The sequence below is a fragment of the Myripristis murdjan genome, chromosome 8 (genome assembly GCF_902150065.1).
Source record: "Myripristis murdjan chromosome 8, fMyrMur1.1, whole genome shotgun sequence".
NCBI lineage: Eukaryota > Metazoa > Chordata > Actinopteri > Holocentriformes > Holocentridae > Myripristis > Myripristis murdjan.
The window spans coordinates 17,246,207-17,269,520 of record NC_043987.1 but is presented as its reverse complement, the minus strand read 5'-3'; the positions used below and the strand labels follow the sequence as shown (position 1 = coordinate 17,269,520).

The 23,314-nt window shown below is 43.1% G+C and overlaps 1 protein-coding gene across 1 annotated transcript; it reads right to left on the bottom strand.

The window, feature by feature from the left end:
- Nucleotides 1–886: 886 nt before the first annotated feature.
- On the bottom strand, nucleotides 887–22,931 carry mosmoa (modulator of smoothened a). The gene is made up of 3 exons (XM_030058601.1): nucleotides 21,825–22,931; nucleotides 12,339–12,551; nucleotides 887–4,619 (listed from the first exon to the last, which is right to left on the bottom strand). The coding sequence occupies exons 1-3, from the start codon at nucleotides 21,928–21,930 to the stop codon at nucleotides 4,435–4,437; spliced, it is 504 nt and encodes a 167-aa protein (XP_029914461.1). The 5' UTR covers nucleotides 21,931–22,931; the 3' UTR covers nucleotides 887–4,434.
- Between the last annotated feature and the right edge of the window lie 383 nt (nucleotides 22,932–23,314).

Sequence of the window (23,314 nt, the reverse complement as noted above, 5' to 3'; positions counted from 1 at the left end):
ACCAAAAGAGGTCAAAATGCAAAGTAGTGTACCGGTTCGGAGGCTGTAGAAAGCAATGAGAGGAATTAATGCAAGACAAAAAAATGAAAAAAACAAAGACCAGCTATTGAAGAGGCTGAGGTGAATGAGAAATTGACCGCGGCTGCTCATCAGGACAATGCACGGCAGTTAACAAAACATTAGGAGGGCATTTAATGTGATGACAAAGAGGGATTGTGTAGGAACACAAATTTAATGGGATTACTCATGGAAATCTACGGTTGAGTACCGATATCCTCAACATTTCCACAAAAAAGCATGATTTGTGTTGAGCTCGGTCTGCCAATAAAGGCATGGGCTTACAATACTGAATGTAATACAGTACTACTATCAGTGTGAGAAAAATACATATGGAAGGCAAGCTGCAAAGTCCATGTAACAAGCACAGTCTTTGCTTCACAGAAGTGTGTGTGTGTGTGTGTGAGAGAGAGAGAGAGAGAGAGAGGCCTTGGTTTATATTACAGCTGAGATCAAATATTCATTAGCCGTGCAGTCTTGCATAGTAAGAGCATTTTTTCCTGTAGCACTGTTTATTGTAGAATGGGATAGGAAGCAGCACAATGGTTCTGCAAAACGCCCACAGCTGTCTTTGGAGAGCAGATCGCATTTTGACAGATGTGATCCGCCCGGTCGAGTCGCGCTGACCCCTCCAAAACCTAAATGTGCAACCATTTGTGCTCAAGAGCCAGGCGGCAGGTCATTGAGAAGCTAATGGAGGGGCAGTTTTGAGAGTAAGAGCGCCGTCTTATCTGGGTCGCACGCTGATGGTGGGAAGCTGACACGTAAATGCAACAGGCTCATCCTGCTGAACACATGACAAACCAAACATGAATAAAAAAAAAACGACTCATTTGTAGTGGATTTTATTGTGTGGGAGACACCAGAGAGCTGAACACTGCCCCCCAGGTCTCTGTTTTCCAAAGGCTTACTTGTACAAGACATGAGAAGAACACTTTTTTTTTTTTTTTTCTTACCAAGGTATCCTGAGATTCAACTTTACCCACATTATATGGTTCTGGTGCATCCATACTGAAGAAAGTCACAAATTAAACTACCTTCTCTATATGTTGATATGTTAAACAGAGGAATCCATAAACCAATTTACCGCTACCGCTGGGGAGACAACTCAAATTTTAACGACTTTCATGTATTTCCTTTTCCCTTAAGCTGAGGATTTGCACGTAGAGACAATTTCACAACCATATGGCCCATAAATGCTAATTCAAAGCTTTCGGAAGACACCAGGTTTTGATCCAACAGCGGTGAAAAGCTGCCATGGGGAATGTAATGATGAATGACGAACAAATCTAATCACTATGACAACCTAGCAAAATGAAAATAACAGGTGCACCCACTGCATGTCCTCCGCACAATTGTTCATGAGGCAAATTCAAAAAGTAATAATTCTCTTTTCCGAGTGTGTAAAATCTCTGATGTTTCCCAAAATTAAAGGGTGGGGATTCATGTGAGCTTAATACTATGAGCAGTATGTAACCCGCAGTAAAATTTGTACTTGCAGCTGTAATTAATTATCCTATGATGACATTACTCTTCAAAAAATGGGACTGAAGGTCACTGATCAGTGAGTTAACAATGTGGAAAAACATTGTTTTCAAATGTCCACAGGAAACGTTAGCGAGATTGCCTATCAATACTCAAAGCACAGGAGGTTTTGCTGTCAGCGAGGCTATCTGTCAAGCTGCCTGGCATCTAACAGATGTGCTCTGGTAGCCCTTACACTAATGCATCTTGGGTGACTGCCCTTGAATCACAGTAGGTTTGTGTTTCCAAATGCTTTTCAGAATTCATCAAGTAAGCCGGGAAGACAATTTGGGCCAAACCCCACAGATAATCTATGTTGATGTACAGGCTAGTAGTAGCTAACTAGAAATTAACCTAATCTTAATTTGAACAGTCAAAGCGGAGCCACTGATAGCTGCGATCCTATGGAAACAGTTTGTGTTAAGCAGTAGCCTTTATCTGCCATTTGATTAAATTCATAAATATTTCTGTCTACCTGTATCTAGACTACAGATTTGGCTTGTTCCGCTAGTTTAGAAATACTACATATACCCTTAAATAGGTAGAGGAAATCATACAGACTGACTGTGTCAAAGTCACACACACCCATCTTTTTTCTCTTTTTATTCAGTGATAAATAATTTCCTATGATCATAGGCTTTATGTGTAGACATCTGATCAAGGCAAGAGACAAATTAGAGGGCACACATTGCCACCATTAGAAAATAATAGCAGAAACAAAAACAATGAGGTAAGAAGTTCTCTTTTTTTATACATTTGTGGTGCTTCTATTTCTGTTAACCTTAACTGTTGAATGCACAGTGCTTCCTAATACAGAAATCCCGCCTTTTGTGTCTATACATTATTAAACAAAAACAGGTCATGGCACAATACTGAATCAACCAAGACAGGGCACTGCAGAATCTATAGTTAGCAGTATACATCAGACCAAGAGTAAGAAAAGCTGAGCAGGAAACAAAAATACAAAGACCTCTCTAAGACTTAGCGATTGAGCCCGTGACTGCTTCAACACACACTCCGTCTAGGGGAAATCTGAGTTTCAGTAGGTTTTTATGCTCCCCGAATGTGTATGTGTGTGTAAACCTGTACAGTACAAGCCTATATGTGAGAGTGTGTGTGTATGTGTGTTTCTATCTATACAGTACAGGGCAGTATGGTGGCTGTACAAGCGTGTGTGTGTGTGTGTGTGTGTGTGTGTGTTTGTTACATTCACGGGCCTCAAGAGCAGCACACTGAGGCACAGCCCCATGCATGGATCTGACCTGCAGTCCCGGTGCCTCTACTGTTATACAAAACAAGACAAAAATGCTCTTGGCTCCCTTATTTCCCCTCCTGTAGGACCAGTTTTAAAGGAGAATACCACCAAATTTGTAGCGTCAAAATGCAGTTATGTTATTCTAACACCTTAAGAAACGTTTCTATTTGGAAAAAATCCAACACTGTCTGCTATAGCTAGTAATAACAGAAGAGTTCATCCTGATCCCAAAAGTGTAACATCACAGCGATATGCAGCTGCTTGAAAAAGAAGGGACCGGTCACTGTGGCTAATCTACACTATGAGAGCTACAATATCAAGCTTATTTGAGTTTATTGGGTTGTGTTTATGTTCAGATGAATATTCTGCAAGTTCACAGTCTTCTATTCATTGGCAAAGGATGCACATCAGTGTGACCTCAAAGATCAGTCAAAGTGTTTTAGCTTAGCAAGACTGCTGTTTATGTTAACTAATACTTCTTGTAATACTTATTGTGCTGTCCTAGACTGTATAGATAACATTATGTAAGATTGAGTAGCATTCTCCTTTAAGATGCCTTACTCCCGGTCCTGCTTGGGTCCACACTCAAGGCCCTGGGAGTCCCTCTCTGCCCTTGCCTTCATCTTTCGCTCCTCTCCTAGTTACCTGTTCGCGAGTTGGGGCTGGTTGGAGACAAGAGGCAGCACACCTGCACCCTTTCCTCTGTGCCGCAGCAGCCTGTCTGCTGGCCCAGACAGGTGGGATCGCAGCTGCTCTCCCCAACCAGACACCTGGGGCCCTCCTATGTGTCAGGCAGGAAAATACCCTGTTCTAGAGACGAACTGGCAGAAAACCCCCCCTTACCCTCAAAGGTTCAGCGAACCTCAATAACACTCAAACAATTTCAGTGGAAAGGTTGGGGGTTGAGGGTGAAAAAAGAACACAAAATGTACAACAACAGAAAAACACACAACTGAAATAGCTAAGAGAAGCCAAAAATAGCAACATGAGTGGTAGTGACGGCAACGTTTTCTCACTGGGGAGATGTGTAGAGGGGGCTGCGGGTGCTGGATGTGTGCTGAGGGCGGTGGGGTGGGCAGGAGGTCAGGAGTCAAGTTGAGGAGTGGTTGTAGTGGTCCTCAGAAATGTGCGCCAACATTGTGGCTGTGGTTGCCGTGACAGCGGCATACTGAGCACGGCTGTTGCTCGGTATCATAGTGATACCCCCTGTTCTTCCTCCCCTGCTCGCTGCCTCTGCACGGCTGCCTGCTGTCCCGCCTCGCGCTCCGAAAGTGCAACAACAACAGAAGACGACCGTGTTTCGAAAAAACAGCGGCAGGGTGCTTCGACAGCCTCGGCTGCACCGCCCTCACACTCCACCCCATTGTGCCTGTATCCCCCTTAGTATTTTGTTGGTTTATTCATATCATTTAATGGTTAGGTACTCCGTGGTGCTGCGGTCCCTTGTTGCAGACGGACAGATAATCAGAGACTTCCCTGGGTCAGACTCCTGACCAGAGTGTTTGTGTTTGTTCTTTCAGTCGTTGTGTGTTTTTTGTAAATTCCGTAAATTTTTCAAAGCCTCTTGTCTCAGTCCAGAGGCAGGTGTGGTCGAGTCCTCAGCCTGGGAGGCAAACTTTCCCCGCAAACAGCAGTCCCACTATGGTGAAGAAGATGGAGAGGACGAAGAGCACATACGAGGAGCCGACCACTGTGTTGTTGGGCAACTTGTATGGCTGGCCCCCCACCTCGTTGATATAGAAGCCTATGGGGAAGATGAGCGCTGCCATGCAAAACAGGATCACTGGGGGGAGAGGAGCAGGAGAGAAAATGTTAGTTCACTGTAATATCACGCACGTTAAGAAGATGATTTTCGTGTGTTTCCACATTCTTCATGCAAACCAAACCTGACTGACTGAAAACACAGACGACTTGAAAAAAAAATGTAGGAAAAAGGTTTAAGAAAGAAATAAAAGATCAGATTCAAAGTTACACTGAAAGACCTTGACCCCAACTCAGTTTCTCTCTAGGTAAGGTACAGGAGGTTGCCCACGCACCCACTCCACTTGAACAGCTGATCAAATTCAATTTTTATGAGTCCATTAACAATAAACAGTGGTGCCTTTCAGATGATTTTAAAGGAGCAATTATGCAAAATATACCTGCTGAAAACCCTGCTGATCAGTGTCATGGCGTATCACTCACTGGCAACAATAAAAGTCATTTTTGCCATTATTTTGCCATACAACAGGTTCAATCATTCCATGCACTTTTGATTAAAAAAACAATGTTAAATAGCATAGTGACTGTTCACTTTCAATATTTAATTTCAAAACAGTTTTAATTTTGCATAGATTATAAAAGATGTTCCAAATTAGAAGGAAGCCAAGCAAGGAATTTGAATAGCCGAGCCAAAACAAAATTGGCAGTACGTCTTCTTCTAAACTGCAGAAAGGACAGAAGAAGAACGCTCTTTGTTATTCCCTGCAATGCCTTTAATAGAAGAGGAGACAAGAAGAGCAGGTGCACAAACTAATATGGCTGTAACCGTTTTCCTAGACTATACAAGATTTGATTTACAACATCCGATTCATCTGATTCCACTGTGGGAGAAGCAAAGCTGGTACTTTTGTCACCACGTTCGGTCGGCTGGTTTGATGGGTGGCACTTTTCTGCAAAACTAATCTCTTGAAAATAATCAATATTCTGTGAATGCAATATTAAATGAATGACCTGGGTGCTTGCAATGGTACATCAGCGTGTGATGCATCAAGTTGTTCCTCCATTATATTGCTACTAACATTTCAATCGCAGATAACCAGCATGTGTTTAAATGAAACATGTTACACAGAGCCAAATGCTAATAACTGAATCCAGTTGATGCTTACCTAAGTTGGGAAAATGCCTTTATTTTATTATTTTTTTAAAACAGTGTAAAGAAAACTGCAGAGAGTGCTTGTGGGGAAAAAAGCACAATAAAGTGAGTTAGATAAGTACAGTGAGAGTGAAGAGGTACGGGCCTGCAGGTGCTCACACCAAGAGACAACACCTACAATGTGCATACGCAATGGACCACACACACACACACACACACACACACACACACACACACACACACACACACACATACATACACGACCTAACACACATGCATAAACACCCTACAGACATTTGTCGCGGACTGAGGTGTATCTGCTGGTACACCGGAAAGTGACTTGGTTACACTAATATTTTGGTTGACAGAATGCTATTATTACAGTTTTATAGTAGGGCTTAACAATTACTAGTAGAAGTATTATCAAAATCGCAATATGGCTGAAGTTTTTTTGTTCTCATTCAGATTTATAGTCTGTTATATCGCTAAAAACAGAGTAAATTGTGTATCAGAAAATCAGCTGTGACGCCCAGCTGACTCCACAGCAAGCACTAAGAATGCAAGGGTGCTGTTTAAAAAGGCAAAAGTGGTTTATCAACTGTTTGATGAAAAATCTGTTTAGGCACAGATCTCATCAGCTGTTAGAATGAATCTGTGTGGACGATAAACCTCCATGCTTTAATTAACTCTTGTTTTAATTTCATGTTAGAATTATTAGGTTTTTTTTTGTTTTAATTTCCAATTTCAGTGAAAAACAGAACATTTCTGATTGTGTTCTGAGTTAACAGACAATACAGAAACAATTTTTAGGCATTTCTGTAGCCTTGTGTTTCCAGCATTTTTACTTCCCTTTTATTACAAAAGAGACTGTCACGATCAGTATTCAAAAGGTCTCGCACTTGATATTTGCTCTGAGGAAGGAACAAATATCAGTTCAAATGTATGCATAGCACCAGCAATTTGATTTTTACATTTTTTTTACTTCAATGCTCAGGTCTGATACCTGAGTATTTTTTTACTAGCTTGAAACTGACACCAGTACAAGCCTTTAAGATTACGCATTTGTGAGCCCAAGTCTGCATATAAATATCTGGCTTGGCTTGATGATTCAGAATTGAACACACAAAAACTCCTTTGTGTACGCTCGTAGTCTACATACACGCTACTAATAAACTGAAATGAGTATAAATAGAATCTGTCCTTGTTCTGTATCTGTAAAAATGAACTGCAGCATGAAGACAACAATTATTTTGGGGTGAGCCAGTGTCCATGTGACTCATTCATGTGTGCTCAAATCATAATTACAGTATTTCCACCAGCACTTGAATGCAGCAAATCCTAAAGTAAGCTCTCTTTGTCAGCTCTGAGTGATTATAACACTTAGATCTTTCTTCAATCTTAATCCATAAGAGAGAAACTGTTATAATCCCAAAATAGGCTATTGCTGAACTACAACCCTTTTCCTACTTTGTGTTTATTACATTAGGGCCAAATGCACAGATGTTACATTTGAGCTGTGTCGGCATTGGAATACATTTAATTCAGTCTTCAGAGGGAAGAGAGTGGCAGAGGCTTAGACGGTCTCTACTGGCACTACCACGCTGAAATGAACTTTACCAGTAACAGCCTATGTTCGTTAATAGCTTGAGAAAACCACGAAACATTATTTTTTTCCTCAGGGAAAAATTATGAATCAACTTCGATAGACATGGTTATGATTTTTTGCACTGTGCTGGTGTGAACAAGGAAAAAGATCATTAGCACAAGTGGGAAAAAAAAAAGTTTTCACAAACTGTGGTGATATGGAGCCTGAGGACAGTAACATCCCCATAGGGATCAATTAGCCTAGTGTGTTAACACACACCGGGAGTCATTACAGGCTAAGTGCTCCAGAATAGTCAGCACATCGTGACGTAAAACCTGACACGCGGCATGTCGAGTTCCCCAGCATGTGCAGAGCGAAGCTGAGGTGAGGACTGAAGTCATTACGGAGCCTTGTCGTGTAGCTCAGTCCAGCGTGTTACCTTCTGTGTGCGGATAATGAAGTCAGCGCTAACTAGGACGACATCCTTTGTCTTCCATTTCCTTTGAGGATATTATGGGAAACTTCTAGTCCAGCTCCACATCCACTACTGTAACACACAGCTGACTTTCCACTATAATAAACCTCAGTGTGAAAAGTGCTTCATTACCGCTCCACAGCTACTCTAATTTTGAAGTGGAACAGACCATCAAATCTCATTAATAATGGCTCCTAGTTTTATTCACAGAGCACACACATTTTTTCAGTTTTAAAAAAAGTCTAAAAGGCTGCTCAACTGTTTGACTTATTTTCTAATCACAACTGGTTGAAAGTTAAATTAGACCTACCTGGCCAAAGCATCATTAAGAAAAACTGGCATGTCTATTTTTTCCCTCAGCACTGAGCTACACAGTCCACCAACACCGCTCCCCACATGCTGCCCTTCTTTTAGCGCAGGGTTTCTTCCTGGATTGCTGTTACACAGCGGCAGCGGTGGAGGTGAAGGAAATTTGTTTATGTACCAGTGATGTGCCCTGTTGTGTTATTTATTGCACGCTACATATTTTGAATACTCAACAGCTTGCTATCCTGCAGAACTACTATAACACAGCATGAGGTGCAGCGTGACAGCCCTTTAAAGTGAGCTTGGTTGATGTTTGTGGTAGTAAAAAAGTTCGACACAATTATTTTGGTTATATCAAGACTATGTAAAGGCAAGCTTAGACCAGAGATTTACAATGAAATGAAAATGTTTAAGAGCAGATACAGGCTAAAATCAATAAGGATCATGCTCCAAAAACAAAAACACACCACACTGATGAATATGATGACTACTGATTATAGTTTTGCAGGACCAGATGGTTTGAAGGCCCCCAAATTTGTTTTTTTGGCTGTAATCTTTCACTCCAGTTCAGCTGTGAAATCTTGAAAACTAAAAAAGGCATCTTAAGTATTCTGATTAAGTGGAAGAGGGAAGGGATTTTTGACAACTTTATTGCATTTCTCAAAATATTTTGTGGGTCTTATTGAGAAACAACCCTGTATGTGGGTCCCAGCATGAAAAAGTTTGGAAAACACTGCTCTAGACTCACTGACAAAGTGCGGAGTACATTATCACGCCACTATAAATGATAAGTCAACCACCACAGGCATTTCAGCAGCTGGCTGACATCACTTAATGTTTTCAAGTGAACAAACACAGTGCTGTTATGTTTGTCTGAATCACTACAAACCACAACTGCCTCATCTCAGTGTGTAAATCTGGACAGGAAGACTTACAAAAGACCAGAGATGTGGAAGTGAAAACACCAAATAACCTGTCGTGGTACATACGTTAACTTTTGAATCTCAGACAGGAAGACACATTTGTAACCACAAAAAATACTAAGCTGGTAGGCCCAGTCGTATGTAGCTGCAGACAGATACAGAAACACAGATAAACACAGCTAAACGCATGATTCCCTCCAGGCTGGTGCCTTGCAGAGATGTCAGAGAGAAGTTTGTGGGCGGCAATCTGACAGACAATAATATTTCAAATTCACCCCAGAGACATCAATTTTCAACTGTATTGACAAACTGTGATTACAACAGCCTGACCTGAACAAATCACCCAATAAATGGGTTACCAAACCACTAAACCAGTGAGTAGTCAGGGTTTATGTATGCTAGCAGGTGAGAAAGATGACACAAGGTAATCAGATTTTGAACAGGCTGCTGCACTGCTCACCTATGTTTTCTGATAGAGACAGAGCGGGGGAAAACAGTCTGCCTTGGGTGATGTGTAAACACTCACAACAGATTATTATGACGTAAAATTAAGAATTTCCATTGGTGTGGCTGTAACCTGTTTAGCTGCTGAAAGAAATGTTCCAAAGCAATCCTTGAATGGCTAATTTGATCCATGTTGTGCCGGTTCTTGCAAGTCGAAACAGGCTAAATGTCTCCAGTCTGTCAGCTACCAAAGCGAGTGCTGTCTCTGGCTAACCTGCCTCACAAGACAGACCAGGCTAATATTTATGTCTGTCCCCTTCCCTGCTCGTTGCTCTGGCCATGTGTTTATCTACAGGAGGGGGGTAGTGGTGGCAGAAACACAGTGGCCAGCAGCCATTATGGCAGAAGGATGCTGGGAAAGGTAAGCTAAGTGGAGCCAGAAATCCATGGCTCAGCTTTCTGGCCAGCTTTGCCGGTGCATTAATGGTCAGAGTGTACCTCGTGGCCCACTGTTTTAAACATGTGCTTCAACTGATCAAGTACGATGTCTTGTTCACCTGCTATTGGTCAGTGGCCAAGCTGATGAAATAACCACTAATTCATAGTAATTACTGTGGTAATTTGGCTTAATAACACTGTATTCTATAGTGTTCCCTCTTTACTTTTCATTCATTTATTTTACATAACACGGTCTGGTGTTGAAATGATGAGCTGCGTACCTTTATATAACCCCATTTGCAAGACTCCATGTTTCTATTTTTATTCATTTTTTGTAGGTATATCCCATTACTATTTGCTGCAGCAACAACCCAATTTCCCCATGGGGATCTTTAAAGTCATCTTATCTTAAATCAACATTGTGGCTTGGTTGAGTGCATGCTGATCTTCACCACTGAAGGTGTGCTGAGTTCGGCCTGTGGCGGTGTGCAGGGGACTGCAGAGGTACTGCTGTGTGCAATGTACAGGGGACAGAGGTGAGCCTGTGCTGGTCATACAAAGCTGCCCATTCAGGTGCTGGTGGCCAAAGGCCAGTTACGAATCCTGGTACAGACTGCCCACCCTCTCCCAACCTTCATCACCTGTTTGCCCTGAGTGACCCACCCATGTCTCTTTTCTACCATCACCGAGCTCTCTGTGTTCTTTCTTTCTCTTTCCATTTCTGTCTTTATATTGGCATCCATCTCTCACCTACAACACTTTCAGCTCTTGACCTCTATAAACATGATTATTCACTCAGCTCTCCTTCCTTACCCCATCGTCTTATAAAAGCCACCGCTCTTGCTTCCTCACTCAACATCTTACCCTCTCCCCACGCCCGAACGACAGCCCCTTATTACAAGCCACTGCACATCAGCCCAGAGAGGTGCAGTGTTCAGCATCGCAGCTAGACTTCAGCAATGTCAGGGGAAAATAAATTCCCTGGCTTCATCCCTTTCTTTGCTCTTTACTCTCCCTCTCCTCCTCTGCCAGAAGCAAGCTCTTGGGTTACAAGTGGATCCCAGGAAGACCAGCAGTCGTGAAGGCGTCAGCTAATGGGGATCCTAAAGCAGAACAAGGTGATGTTCTCGCTCTGTCCCCATCTTTCATTCTCAGGTTTTTCTTCCCCCAAGCCTCACTGCCACTCCTCACTTGTTGCTATTCAGAATGACAATCTTTATCCTGCTTCCTACAGTGAAACAGTTGAAAAGAGGAAAAAAATCACTTTTAATAATATATTACATGTCTAATATGGCCAAGAGAACTATAACAGGGGACAAGGGTGACGATTGCTCCCTGTTGCCATGGCAACTTTCTTACTTGTCTTTGAGTGTGATCGTTAAACAATGACTAAATGCCTTCCAATTTAGCTTATGACAGATTTGAGCTTAACAAACAGACAGTTTTTAGGGGGCTTGGATTTCTGTGGCACAGTGATTCACCAGCTATTTGCAAGCGATTAGAAAGAGTTACAAAACCTAATTGTGAATCTGCGTTTGGCCTGACAGGAAAAGCTTGGGAAAAGCAATGGGTGCTTGTTCAAAACTGTGGGCAAGCCTTCCTCTAGAGAACAAAGCAGACCCATTGTGATGAAAAATGCAGCCGCCTTTCAGACAGCCATAACGAGTTGCATGGCTTCATAGGCTACATCACTACCCCATCTAGCCTTCTCCATCTGTGGGTGTCTGTGTGTGTGTGTGTGCACGTGTGTGCTGGAGGCTGTCTAGTCCCTTAACTAACCAACCAATCAAACTACACCCTCCCACACAGCCTTATGAAACCAGCACCGTCACAGTGCACGAGATGGATGGTGAGTTATTACTGAGAAGTGGAAATGTGTCTGTACAGTTTGAAAAAGAGGAAAATGTTCAAGGCAAAGAGAGAGAGAAACATTGGCACACATGCCACCCACTTGGGTGCCACAAGAGCTGCATCACTCGATCAATAAGCTTCAGGGAGTGAGGGGAATTGTCAACCGTGCAAAAGATGCCCTCAAATGTGCATACGCAAGCAAACACAAACACACACCCACACCTAGGATCTCACGTCACTCCCAGCAACACAAACACAGAAACACTGAGCCTAGCCTCACATCTTTAAAGCAAAAAGGCACACACCGAAGAGTGCTCACACCCATCTTCTACATATCTTAATTAGCAGTGCCACTGAAACATTGTGCACAACTGGGCTAAAGCTAATATCTTCACAAAGCACCCCCCTCATCTCCCACCTCCTCTACTCATTATTTCCTCCCCTCTAGAGACTGGGTACAGCTGCTTGAAAATGAAAATACTTCCCTGGCACAAAGTGTCAGAGACTGTGTCATGATGGAGTGAAAGAGGCAGGCTTTAGGGGAATATGTAGGTGGCAAATCTAGTTACACTATACTAAACAATTTAAGGGGGATTTAAGTGGCCTGACTGATATTGGTCACTTACTGCCGGTAAAGGCAATCCAGCGGGCGTATTTGGTGGCTTCGCGACGCCAGTGCGATGCCACCAGCAGTCCGCAGGTGACTGTGAGGGAGATGATGCCCATGATGATGAAGAAAAGCGTGGTGACCCATTCCGGGGGAAGCCGTGGTGGGATACAGGTCCGGTCTCGCCCGTGGATAGTCTGGCATTGCCGGACTAGCCCAACTGTTAGGGCACCTAGAGACAGAGACAGAGATGATTTTGATGAAGAAGACTGTATAATTCATCTGTACAAATGTAAAAAACAGAAATTTGGAACTGGCATTTAAAAATAACCGTTGATCTATACGACAATACAGCTAATAAACAAATAGTATACAAAGCAGGATCAGCAGTGTATCTCCTGAAAAACTGTCCCATAAAACAGAAAGATTAAAAAAGAAAGAACATGTGCAGCAGTGCTATATACACGGTGTATCTATGCCCCAGTAGGCATACAAACTAACTATGGAAAAGCAACCAAAAAGCCCTGAATCCTGAGTATACTTCCAAGACAGAGGCCTGTATGTGACACAGACAATCACTTGATCCCACAAGCAGGAACAGCAGCCTTACCAGACTACATCTCTGAGAGAGAAAGCGGGCCAAACCTGCTGGAAAAAGACTGAGGAAGACAACGAAGAAGAACAATTCAAGCAAGAGGGACCGAGGGCCTTAGAGTCAAGAGAAACGGTGAAGTGGCGAGAAATTTGCGCCTCAATCACTCACAAGGCCTGAGGAGGGGAGGACTCAAGCGTGGCAGCTCAGCTGACACCAAAGCGCCAAAGAAAAAGGCAGAGATGGAGAAGGAGGAGTGGGGAAAGATAGAGAGAGGCTCCTTTAATCTGTCATTGATTCAGTGCCTGTGAGGGGCTCCTCTCTCCTTCCTTGTGGGCCCAATTACTTGAGAGGCTGGCATTTTTGAGAGAGTGTGAGCGAGAGAGAGAAAGACAGAGAAAGAAAGAGAGAGAGAGAGAGAGAGAGAGAGAAAGAGAGAGAGAGAGAGAGAGAGAGAGAGATGCTTGAGTGAGCTAGAGTGAGAGAGCATCAGTTGCATACACGTGTGACACCAGGGTGTATCCCAAATTTATGTTCATTATGAAGGACAGCCAGACAGAAATCACAATTACATCACAGAAATATGCATCTGTGCTATGGCTCCATATGTCAGAAAAAAATTGGGGGGAAAAAATCACAAGCAGTCCTCTGGGATCTTCCAAACCCAACCACCACCACCTCTCATTGTTATAATCTCTCCCCTTCTGTCCTCTGTTGCAGAGATGCAGAGTTTGAGCTTGGATCTTGGACTCGGTGCATGTGTACATCTGCTATCATGAAACATGGTGGAATCAGACATCCTACGTTAACTGCCCATCGCTGATCAGACTGTGAAAGTAATGGATTTTCGCCACAGGCTGAGTCACGAGCAGAGTTCTGCCAGGGATGAAGCATGAAGGCCAGCACTGGGAGTAGAAACACGCTCTGGTGGTGGAGTCACTCTGGAGGGACGCCATTCAATTAGTGTATGTCTCCACAGGGGAGTTTCTACCTGAGTAAGCAGAACAGTGTCGCATCAGTCATTTGTATGGCAGGTGTGAACTGTCTTGCAACTCCCTGCTTCTCCAGGACACCCCCTGCATGTGGAAAAACAATGACCAACCCTTCCCCAGTTGAATAAATAAATAAATACTATCACGCTACATGCACATCTATGTGCAAGTAGCAAGAAATGCAGCGTATATGGTCAAATAAAATTGAAAACCCAGGGTTTGATGTTATAATATGCCTTCAGAGAAGCATGAGGGAATCATTTCCTCTATTCAATTGAGCCATAGCCTGAAAAAAATTATTGATTGGGCCAATAGTAAGCACTCATTTCATTGACCACAAAAGAACCCATTCATTGACAAGGCAAGCTCACGTGGGCGAGAACATAAAAGTTCACCAGTCGAGTGGCTTAGCAGAGTGGGTGGACATGTGCATGAGACAACCACACAAGACAGTTTCTGTTTGACATTTTTACTCTTCTGCTGCAACCTACATACATTAAAGGAATGGACATATGGTGCTGCAACCAAACCATTTAGCCCTATTGTGAACAAGGTGGTCTGAACTCCTTATCGAGTGTCACACCCTGTGGGCGTGGGGTGGGCCTGCCCCCATCCCACAGCTACAAAGTCCTGCAGCCTGTCCAGAGGAAATCCTGTCCCCTTTATAACACCCAGTGAAAGCACAGCACTTAGAATAACAACCAAACATGAGCTCAACCCTTCCCAAATCACAAACAATGACAGAGGCTCAAAAACACCGCCTTAAGAGTTCACGCAAGCCACATCTAGAGCTAAAGAGAACCGAAGGCCTCTGGACTCAACACAGGAGCGCTGCCCTTACTGCCTGCTTATTTTATTGCAAACAAGGCATAACTGAATGGATATTCTCTATCTCAACATTTATTGCCTAATCCTCAGCCTTATTGCTATGGCAATTCAATTCTCTTTGTATAGAAGTCTTATCCAATAACAGCAGAAAAGAAAAATGGAGGTCAAGGCTCGCCCGACTAAAATGGCACTTGAATGGCTCATGGGGGCTTACTTGATATGGCCTATTTTAGAAGTCCCCCACATATTCCTGAGTAACCTTGAACGCATTTGTGGAGGGGAGGTGAGGGAGGTGAAGAAAGCAGGGACCGGTGCTGGGAACAGGAGAACATTAGGCAAGGTTTGATAGCTGCGGTTAATGGCACTGTTTTACGACCATTTCCCTTGGATCCTTCAGTCTCCCACTGCTTCACTAGCTCTCAGTGGAATTCCTGCCTTACAACAGGCAGGCACGCCATGGCACACAGCCTGGTCAACACACAAGTAAACAACCGAGTGCATTCACACCACCATCATACACGCTTTAAAGTAGCCATAAGGAACGTACACACCCACTTGCACAACAATATTTATCATGCACGTATCAACATCAGAGAAATGCAACTCGCGCACACACTTTGAGCTGGCTCTGCACAGCTATACACGTGGTTCAATTAACCAAGGGCAGAAAATGAAAAGTATGAGCGATGGACCAATGCCTCATTTCCACCCTATTGCAGGCTGGTGTGTAAGGGGGTGAAGGAAGAACCACCAAACCACTGCTTCCAGCATTTTAGCTTATGGATACAAATTAATGTCACACACAGAAACAATAGGCCCATTCTCCATCTTGTGTCGCCATTCACTTAAATGTTCCCTTCATGTCCTATTACTCTGCTGTCCTCTCTGTACTCGCCATGATGAAAATAGTCCTTCCACCATGTCTCAGTCTAAATGAGAGGAAATGAGGGCTGTGTCGGCTCATCTTCAGCATGGTGATGCTGTCATTAGTGGAGCATAGGGGGTGCTGCTGTTTGCGAGCGCTGGGGGGATGAGTCAAACAGGCCTCTGAACTGTGGTGGGCGGCAAACAGGCGAGCGAAAGCAGTCAACAGTCTCTGCTTCTGCTGCTACAGGCTTTTACAGCACCCACTTACACTGTAGGGGCACTGAACCACAGCTGTATACTTTCTACTCTTGCACACAGCTCCAAGTAGAGCGAGGTGCGAGTACAAATATACATATGACAACATCCTTCGCTCACATAATCGTGTAAACATTCGCATTTTCAATAAACCGACTCAGCAACATTTCCCTCAAAATAACTCACACAGTAAAAGTAACGTAATGCATACAAGCTTGCCTGCAGTTTAGAAGACATGAAATATATTACAGATGTACCCACCATATACCGCATTTTGCTTTCTGCTTTTCATAAGATAAATTAATGCATGTCCAAAACTTAAAGACTCAGTGAACTCTAATCTTTGATGCCACCACATATTTCTGGAGCTGCAATGTTGACAAAGCATTGTGAAGCTGACTTTGTAGTTACAGAAATTTGTGTGTTAATTTCCAGGAATAAAAGTATTGTGAACTCACAATATTTGAGTTTGCGTTCTGTCACCGTGTCCACAGTCAGTGTCAAATTAATAGGCAATGCATATGCTCCACAGTGTTAATGAATTATATCACAGATTGCAGTCTTGGCTGTGTTGTTTCTAACTTTGGGGCAGGCAGCATATGCAAACTTCGGTCCAAATTGAATTTTAGAAGGTGAACAATGTACACTAAATCAGCAAAATGTGTCTCAACAGCTGAGCACTCCTTTATTTGTGCATCCAAACCAGAAACTGTCTCTATACTAACAGAACTTCTCCACACAAACAGAAGAAAGCCTGCACTGGAAATATGTGGTTCTTCACAAACTAATAAGCGTGTATATGGCTCAGAAACAGGAATGCCTGATAGGAACAGCCATGCAAAGATGATGATATTCTGAAAAAAGAAACTATTCCATTTATTTGCTAAAATGTGCAATGTTTTCTGGTAAGAACCTCTGCCATTAAGGTGTTTTCACAGCTGATGTCTGGCGAAGTTGAATACAATCTTGTAGGGTATGTGGTTCTTTCAGAGATGCAGAACACCGCATCTGAAGTGGGCTGCACAATACAGAAGTGCTCACTGGTCACAGGCCGCTTCCAACTGAACGCTCAAGTGCTTTCCATCAAGTGAGAGTACAACTAGGCTCAAGATGAGAAAAACAGCCAAGGAATCATGCATTTTACAAAACTGAATGGTTAGTTTGATATAAAAATAACCAAAAGACAAAAGTCTGTTCATTTTGGCCTGTTGGATATTGCTAAATGTACTAAATAATATGCTGCACAGAGAAGCAAATACATAATCAATCAATGACATTGAATCGATCAAGCTTAAGAGCAGTACATTTGCCTCCTAGTTTGGGGCAGGTAATGGCACCAAAACTTGTCTGAGGACTTGCTTCTGTTATGTTTGTTTGTGCTTGACAAGGCAAACCGAGGAAGATTATAACGTTCTGTTAATTTCACATTTAAACTAGCTGTGGTGGTAATGTTCTTACTGTCGTGGTGAACCACGGCTGTGTGAACACAGAGGAAACATTGATTTGCATGTTAGAGTTAAAATCTTTCTGATAGGTGCCTGACTTACAGACCACATTACATTTTGCATATCAGTTAAGATCCATTTATTATTTGGCAATAGGTAATGAAATTAAACCAGTGATAAAAATACAACAAAGGGCAAAGTATTAGTTAAATTCTGTCTCTCTCAAAAGAACAATTTAACTTGACTTTTCAAGATGACGTCTCAAAAACATCTTTGTGCACATCTGCTCCCTCCTGAATCTATTTAGTGCTGTCATGTCAGAACAATCAAGTAATACAGGTACACTTGTTAGCTGTCTCCCCCAATGTAATTCTACAAGCTGTTTCCAGCTGTAGGTTGCATTTAAGATCCAACGTTAAATTGCAGTTATGTTAATCTGAAAACTACTTTCTGCTGTAACCAAAACTGTGAATTTTCCATCCATGTGAGAGTTAATAGCCTAATACTTTAGGCTTTTTCAGACTGTGACAGTACTGAACTAAGTGAAATGAGTACTACATACCCCCCTCTCCATGCAAAAACCAAGGCAACTGCCCTGCAGTCTGACACAGATTAATTAAGCATAACCTCAAAAGCAGAAGTCAAATAGACAACAGTCAAATTAGATGTTAAATGAACTTAGAGTGATGTGCTCTTTCCAAGTAAGATCGGGCTTGATAATGTCAAATCTCAAATAACAATATATTCGACAGCCTCTGTCTACTACCATGACTTTGGACTAATTTACAGTTGTGCAAACACAACACACACCGGCAGGATATGGTCTGGTAGATTCTGCAGCTATTGCTAACTTAATGCACTTAATGCACTAAATTGAGTAATTTAATGAACTGCTGACCGAGCGAAGGAACAAACCACCATTTGTACTGTGTCTACTGACCAACAGGTGGCGCTAACCAAACAAAAGCTAAAGAGTGAAATTATCAAATGTGTGACTCCAGCCCGTAGTGTTTCGTTCATTCAGTCTGACATAGCAACTGGTTTGTCAGTCTGTGAGTAATAGGTCGATTCAGCAACTGAGCCAGCAACTCCTAGTCTAACAACCAAACATGCAAATGTGTTTTTACCATGAAGCACTGCGTTGTTCGGGTGTCACGCAAAGACAATGAATGAATGACCAAGGATGTTTGTGCGTTTGTTGCAGCTCTGGTCAATTCAGACTCCTTTAAGAGTAATCAGCCAGCACTAAAGTCATTGCCAAGATAGGCAAATAGCAAGTGTGTCTGTACTGAATGGTTACTTGGTGTTTACAAGCGTGTCTGCCTGCTTACAGCTCTACAGAGCACAGCCCAACTGCAGCCAATCTGAAATTTCAATTTGTTACATCTGTGCTCTGATTCAATTCATTCATCTTAAAGCACCATTCAAATGAACAATTGATTTTTGAATTGACCCATCACGACTGACTTTGCCATTCATGTCTAGAACAATAATCCCAGGCAAACAATGTTGTACACAAACACAGGTGATAGGAGAGAAGAGGCAGAGTGAGAAAACACTTTAGGCTCTGTGGAGCTTCTGTTTTCTGTCTCTGTCTTGCTTGCATTCTTCACTTTTCTGACCCGTCATGATTATCACTTTGTGTTCCTCCTTTACAACACCCTCATTCAACAGCCTGCTCCATACAATCAAACTCTTTGCAAAGCAATCTCGCAGTAATGCAATGCTGGAACTGTGAGTGCAGGAGTGAATATCTCCTCCCTCGACAGAGAATGGTCTCATAATTGTTCTGCTGTGAGAATGTCTGTCAAAATCTACGGCCGATGCCTTCATCCAGATGAGAAGCACAGCCAGAGGTAAAAGCGGGGAGGCTAAACACTGAGATGTCAAGGACACTTGTCTATGATTGCTTAGGGGATCAGTCACCTTCAGTGTTAGACAAGAGATATCACTGAAGTAGAAATTACAGGTTTTCACTCCCACGCAAAGACAGCAGGAACACTGCCATCACCACTGGCCTTTGATACAGCGGCATGCTGAAAGGGCTTGTGTGTACCTATACCTGGATGCAGTTTTGCATTTATAAAGAGGGTGCGCATGCATACAAAGTGTTTTTGGAGGCTAGGTCATTCAGGCTCTAAAGAATGACATCCACTGTGATGACACAGAATATCTGCAGGAGGGAAATCATTTGTGTTGAAGTCTTTGTGTTGAGGCCCCAGCAGGAAATCAAGTGAGCTTTTATTGCCTGGGGATGTCACACTGAAGTGAGGACAATGTCAGGTTTCCACATTCTGCCTTTTGTGTTGAATGACAGTACCGCTACTTCTATTTGAAGCTGCCTGAAGTATTCAATATCCGGAAGAGCTTGGCCTTGACCAGAGTTCCCACACCAAAGCCTTTTGTATGCCAAATGCTGACTTGAAGATTTCCTCCGTTCCCAATTAGTGTGAGCAATTACAAGATAAAGCAATCAGTGCTGAATGATTTTTTGCATGGGTTTAAGTTTGTTAACATACTCCTGGTTTGATCAGCTAACACAAAAATGTCTAGATCAAATCTTTTGACCAAAACCACCAGGGGGGAAAAGCCACACATGAAAGCTTTTATGTGCAAAGTTGGCTTTCATCATTGCTATCTGCCCAGGGGAAAATGTCTGTTTCTCCACACACTCTTGAGTACAAAGATACCACGCAGAGTTCCCTAAAAATACAAGTTATCAAACAGCGAGCGCAGTTTAGAATTTATTCTGATATCACAACAACAACAGCGGAAATCTGGGGTCAGCGACTGGAGATATGACTTTGTTGCAGTCTTGCGTCAAGGGCTCTGCCAGGTTATGTCAGCACAGTCCTGGTGAGAAAGCAGACTCAGACTCCATCTTATCAAATCTGAACAACCTGATGAGAGCAAGTGAAGATCATTGCTCAAACTGATTTGACTAAATACTGCATGTAAAAAAAAAAAAAAAAAATCTCTGTCAGTGCTGTGACATAAACAAACGCTAATGGGTTTGGCATTTAAAGTACGAATGATGCTGAAATTCTGGTCTAAGCACAGATCTATAATGAGGACAACTTAGACTGTCCCATTATTATAACAGTATGATTTAAAAATACAACACACACTGATTAACTAAAGCTACTCATGCCATGTCAAGACAGAAATAGAGGCTATAACCTACTATCCAAACTGGACGTTTACAACTCTGCGGAGGACTTGCTTCATAATAAAGTTAACAAATACATGGTAACACCTCTCATAAAAGCAAAATGAGTGTGATGTTGTAAACCCTAAAACAGTGGCTGGTAAATTTTCAACATGATGACAAAAACTGTGCAGAAGAGGGGGCTGTGTTAAAATGTGAGTATCGCCTCCATGTGTCATAAAACCATCCAAGAAACCCACTACAAATCACCAGTGTGCTGTAGAAGCTGGGGGGAGTTAGTGAGAACAGCGATGAAGAGATGGGGGTAGGTAGCTTTACAACTCTTAGAACAAGAGCAAACACCAGCAAAAAAAAAAAAAAAAATAATGGTGTTAAAATAAAGCATTATTTTTAAACCAGAAGTAATAAACTGGGTAGGATTAAAACTTGCAGAACTGGTGGTATTAGCAAGATGTTACCCTGCTGGAAATGTTTTGCCTGTGGTAAACTAACACTAAAGTGTGACCTGAGACAAAACTCAGGGAAGTAATCATAGCTTGGTGAACAAACAACAAGCCGGGACATTACTTGCTCTCCGAATAGGCAAGTGGAATGCATAGTGGATCATGTCTCCATTTAATTTGCATCCTATTATTACATTTGTCCAGAGTGCTTATTCTGTAGAGCTAATACAGACTGGCCATGCAATGGTGGATGAACCCACCCTGACCCAGTTACTAAGCTGTCATTCTGCGGAGGGAACAAAGAGGAGCAGCTGTCTATCAATAGCGTGGATGTGTTTTGAGAACTGACACAAAAAAAACAGAGGACAGTCAATGTGTACGTTTGTGAAAACCGGTTAAGAAGCCACACACAACAACCAGGCCTCCTACAGCGGCCACAGTTTCTCTGTCATCCCCCAATTTGACTGACCATGGACCACAGGGTGATGTGTTAAATTGTTCAAATGTGCTCACTTTTTTCCCATGGTAGCATAACTTAACTGAATAGACTCATCAGTTATGAAAAAAAACACGGGTTGGCTTAAGCAGCACATCCACAAGACTGATCAAAAATTAAAAATGTCAAAATTATATACATATTTAAAATTTAATGGTCTTGGTGTGCCAGTCTGGAAATGTATTTGAAGCAGAGAGTAGCATGCTGTAGTGGACAAAAGATGCTGCTGCAGATGAAACCCTCTGAACAAAAGGATAAATCTTTGTTATGTGCTGTAGATTATCTGAGAGGCTACAGCAAATGTTGCCGGGATGCAGGGGCAGTATAGAGGCAGTGGCAGAGATAATCAAAACAGATAAAGCAAAGGGTGAGACACAAAAGAAGTTGACAATGTTAATCACGGCCTGATAAAAATTACCTGCTGATTCACCAGTGTTGATCCAATCTGGGTTTGCGATACTGGCTATTGCAAAGATATCTGCTGCCAGAAATAGGCATCCTGAAATTATCGTCAGTTTATCCATATCGCCAGCTTAAGCTTTGGTGTGTAGTGGGTGAATGACGAGGGAAAATTTGGCGTGGTGGTCCAAATGTGACCCCCACCACCACCACCACCACCCCACCCCCCAAACTGTGAAAAGGTGGGACCGATATGGGCTGGTTGTTGTCAGTCTACCTCGCCCCCTTCACTGGGAGCCTGCCGTTGTGGCTCCGCCGTGCATTTTGTCCACACATTGCAGCAATTTGGTCTTTCGTGGCGATGGCAGGGAAGCCTTCCGTTACACAAAACAGGGCAAAGCGTCAACGTCCAAAGCATCACATCTCAAAAAGCCAGCTTGTTTCCCCCTCGATTATCCCTCCGATGAGGCATTAGCTCGCTGAACGCCAGGGCCCAGGACTCCAGCCGCTTGTGTTGTCGTTTGGATCCGTGAAGCAGCAGCGGCGGCAGCAGCAGCATTGGGTAACTGCGGCTAGCGGATAGCTTGCTAGCTATTTCCCAAATCCGGACTCAGTGTGCCGAGCTGCGGCCCAGAGGCTGCGCGACGCCCGAGACCCCGGCTGCGCTAGCATTTCAAGAACAATGCCACACCACGGAGGAGATAAATAAACAAGTAAGTTCCCTCACTTCGCGGTATCCTTGTTTTCGGCGAGGGAAGGTCTAGCGTTACCCGTCAGGAAAACGAGAACCCATCCTCCCCCTCTTGCTTATTCATGCCCCCGTCTCCGCTGGAATAGCATCTGTACGAAGTCCGTTAGCCGACGAGCTCCTCTCTCCGGACCGCGGGGAGGAAACCACAAAGCAGGGCTGTGGTGTGTGTGTTTCAGTCACGGTGCGGCGCGACCAGAGCCATTCTGGACGGGAAACGAGAGCGTTATTGTTGTGCTTCCACCTCCGTATGCCCACCGCTAGCACAGCCCCTCTTTCTTCCAAATGACATCAGGCGAACACCCCCACGCAGAGCCGTCCTACACATACACACACATGCACAGGCACACACATATATACACACACACGCACGCACACACAGAGCAGCTCACGGTGTGTTCGCGTTCAGGGGGCATTCGGTCTCTTCTCGCGATACTGCGCGGACGTCGGGGAGGGGGTCGGTCGCCACTCAGCGCTGACTGAGGGGTCAGACTCAGGGATGTAGTGGCAGGTTAAAAAAAGAAACCTTTTTATGCTTTATTCATACCCCCAAGCTGATTTTCATTATCATCAGCTTGATTCTTTTTTTCACTCTAGGGACCCTGATAGGAGAAAATATTTTGAGTTAAACTGGTCTCACTTGAACATAGTTAAATAAATTGTATTTTTGTAAACTGTTTTGTAAAATGTATTTTCTTTTGTATAGTAACAAAATCTAGTGGAAAATATTCCTCATTATGCTGACAACCCTCCGAAGTGGC

What these genes read in the sequence shown, in the direction of transcription:
- mosmoa (XM_030058601.1), bottom strand. Translation starts at nt 21,930, where the DNA reads ATGGATAAACTGACGATAATTTCAGGATGCCTATTTCTGGCAGCAGAT. An exon ending in CAACACTGGTGAATCAGCAG is followed by an intron (nt 12,552 to 21,824) that starts GTAATTTTTATC and finishes CTCTGTCTCTAG; the next exon opens with GTGCCCTAACAGTTGGGCTA. An exon ending in CTGGATTGCCTTTACCGGCA is followed by an intron (nt 4,620 to 12,338) that starts GTAAGTGACCAA and finishes CTCTCCCCCCAG; the next exon opens with TGATCCTGTTTTGCATGGCA.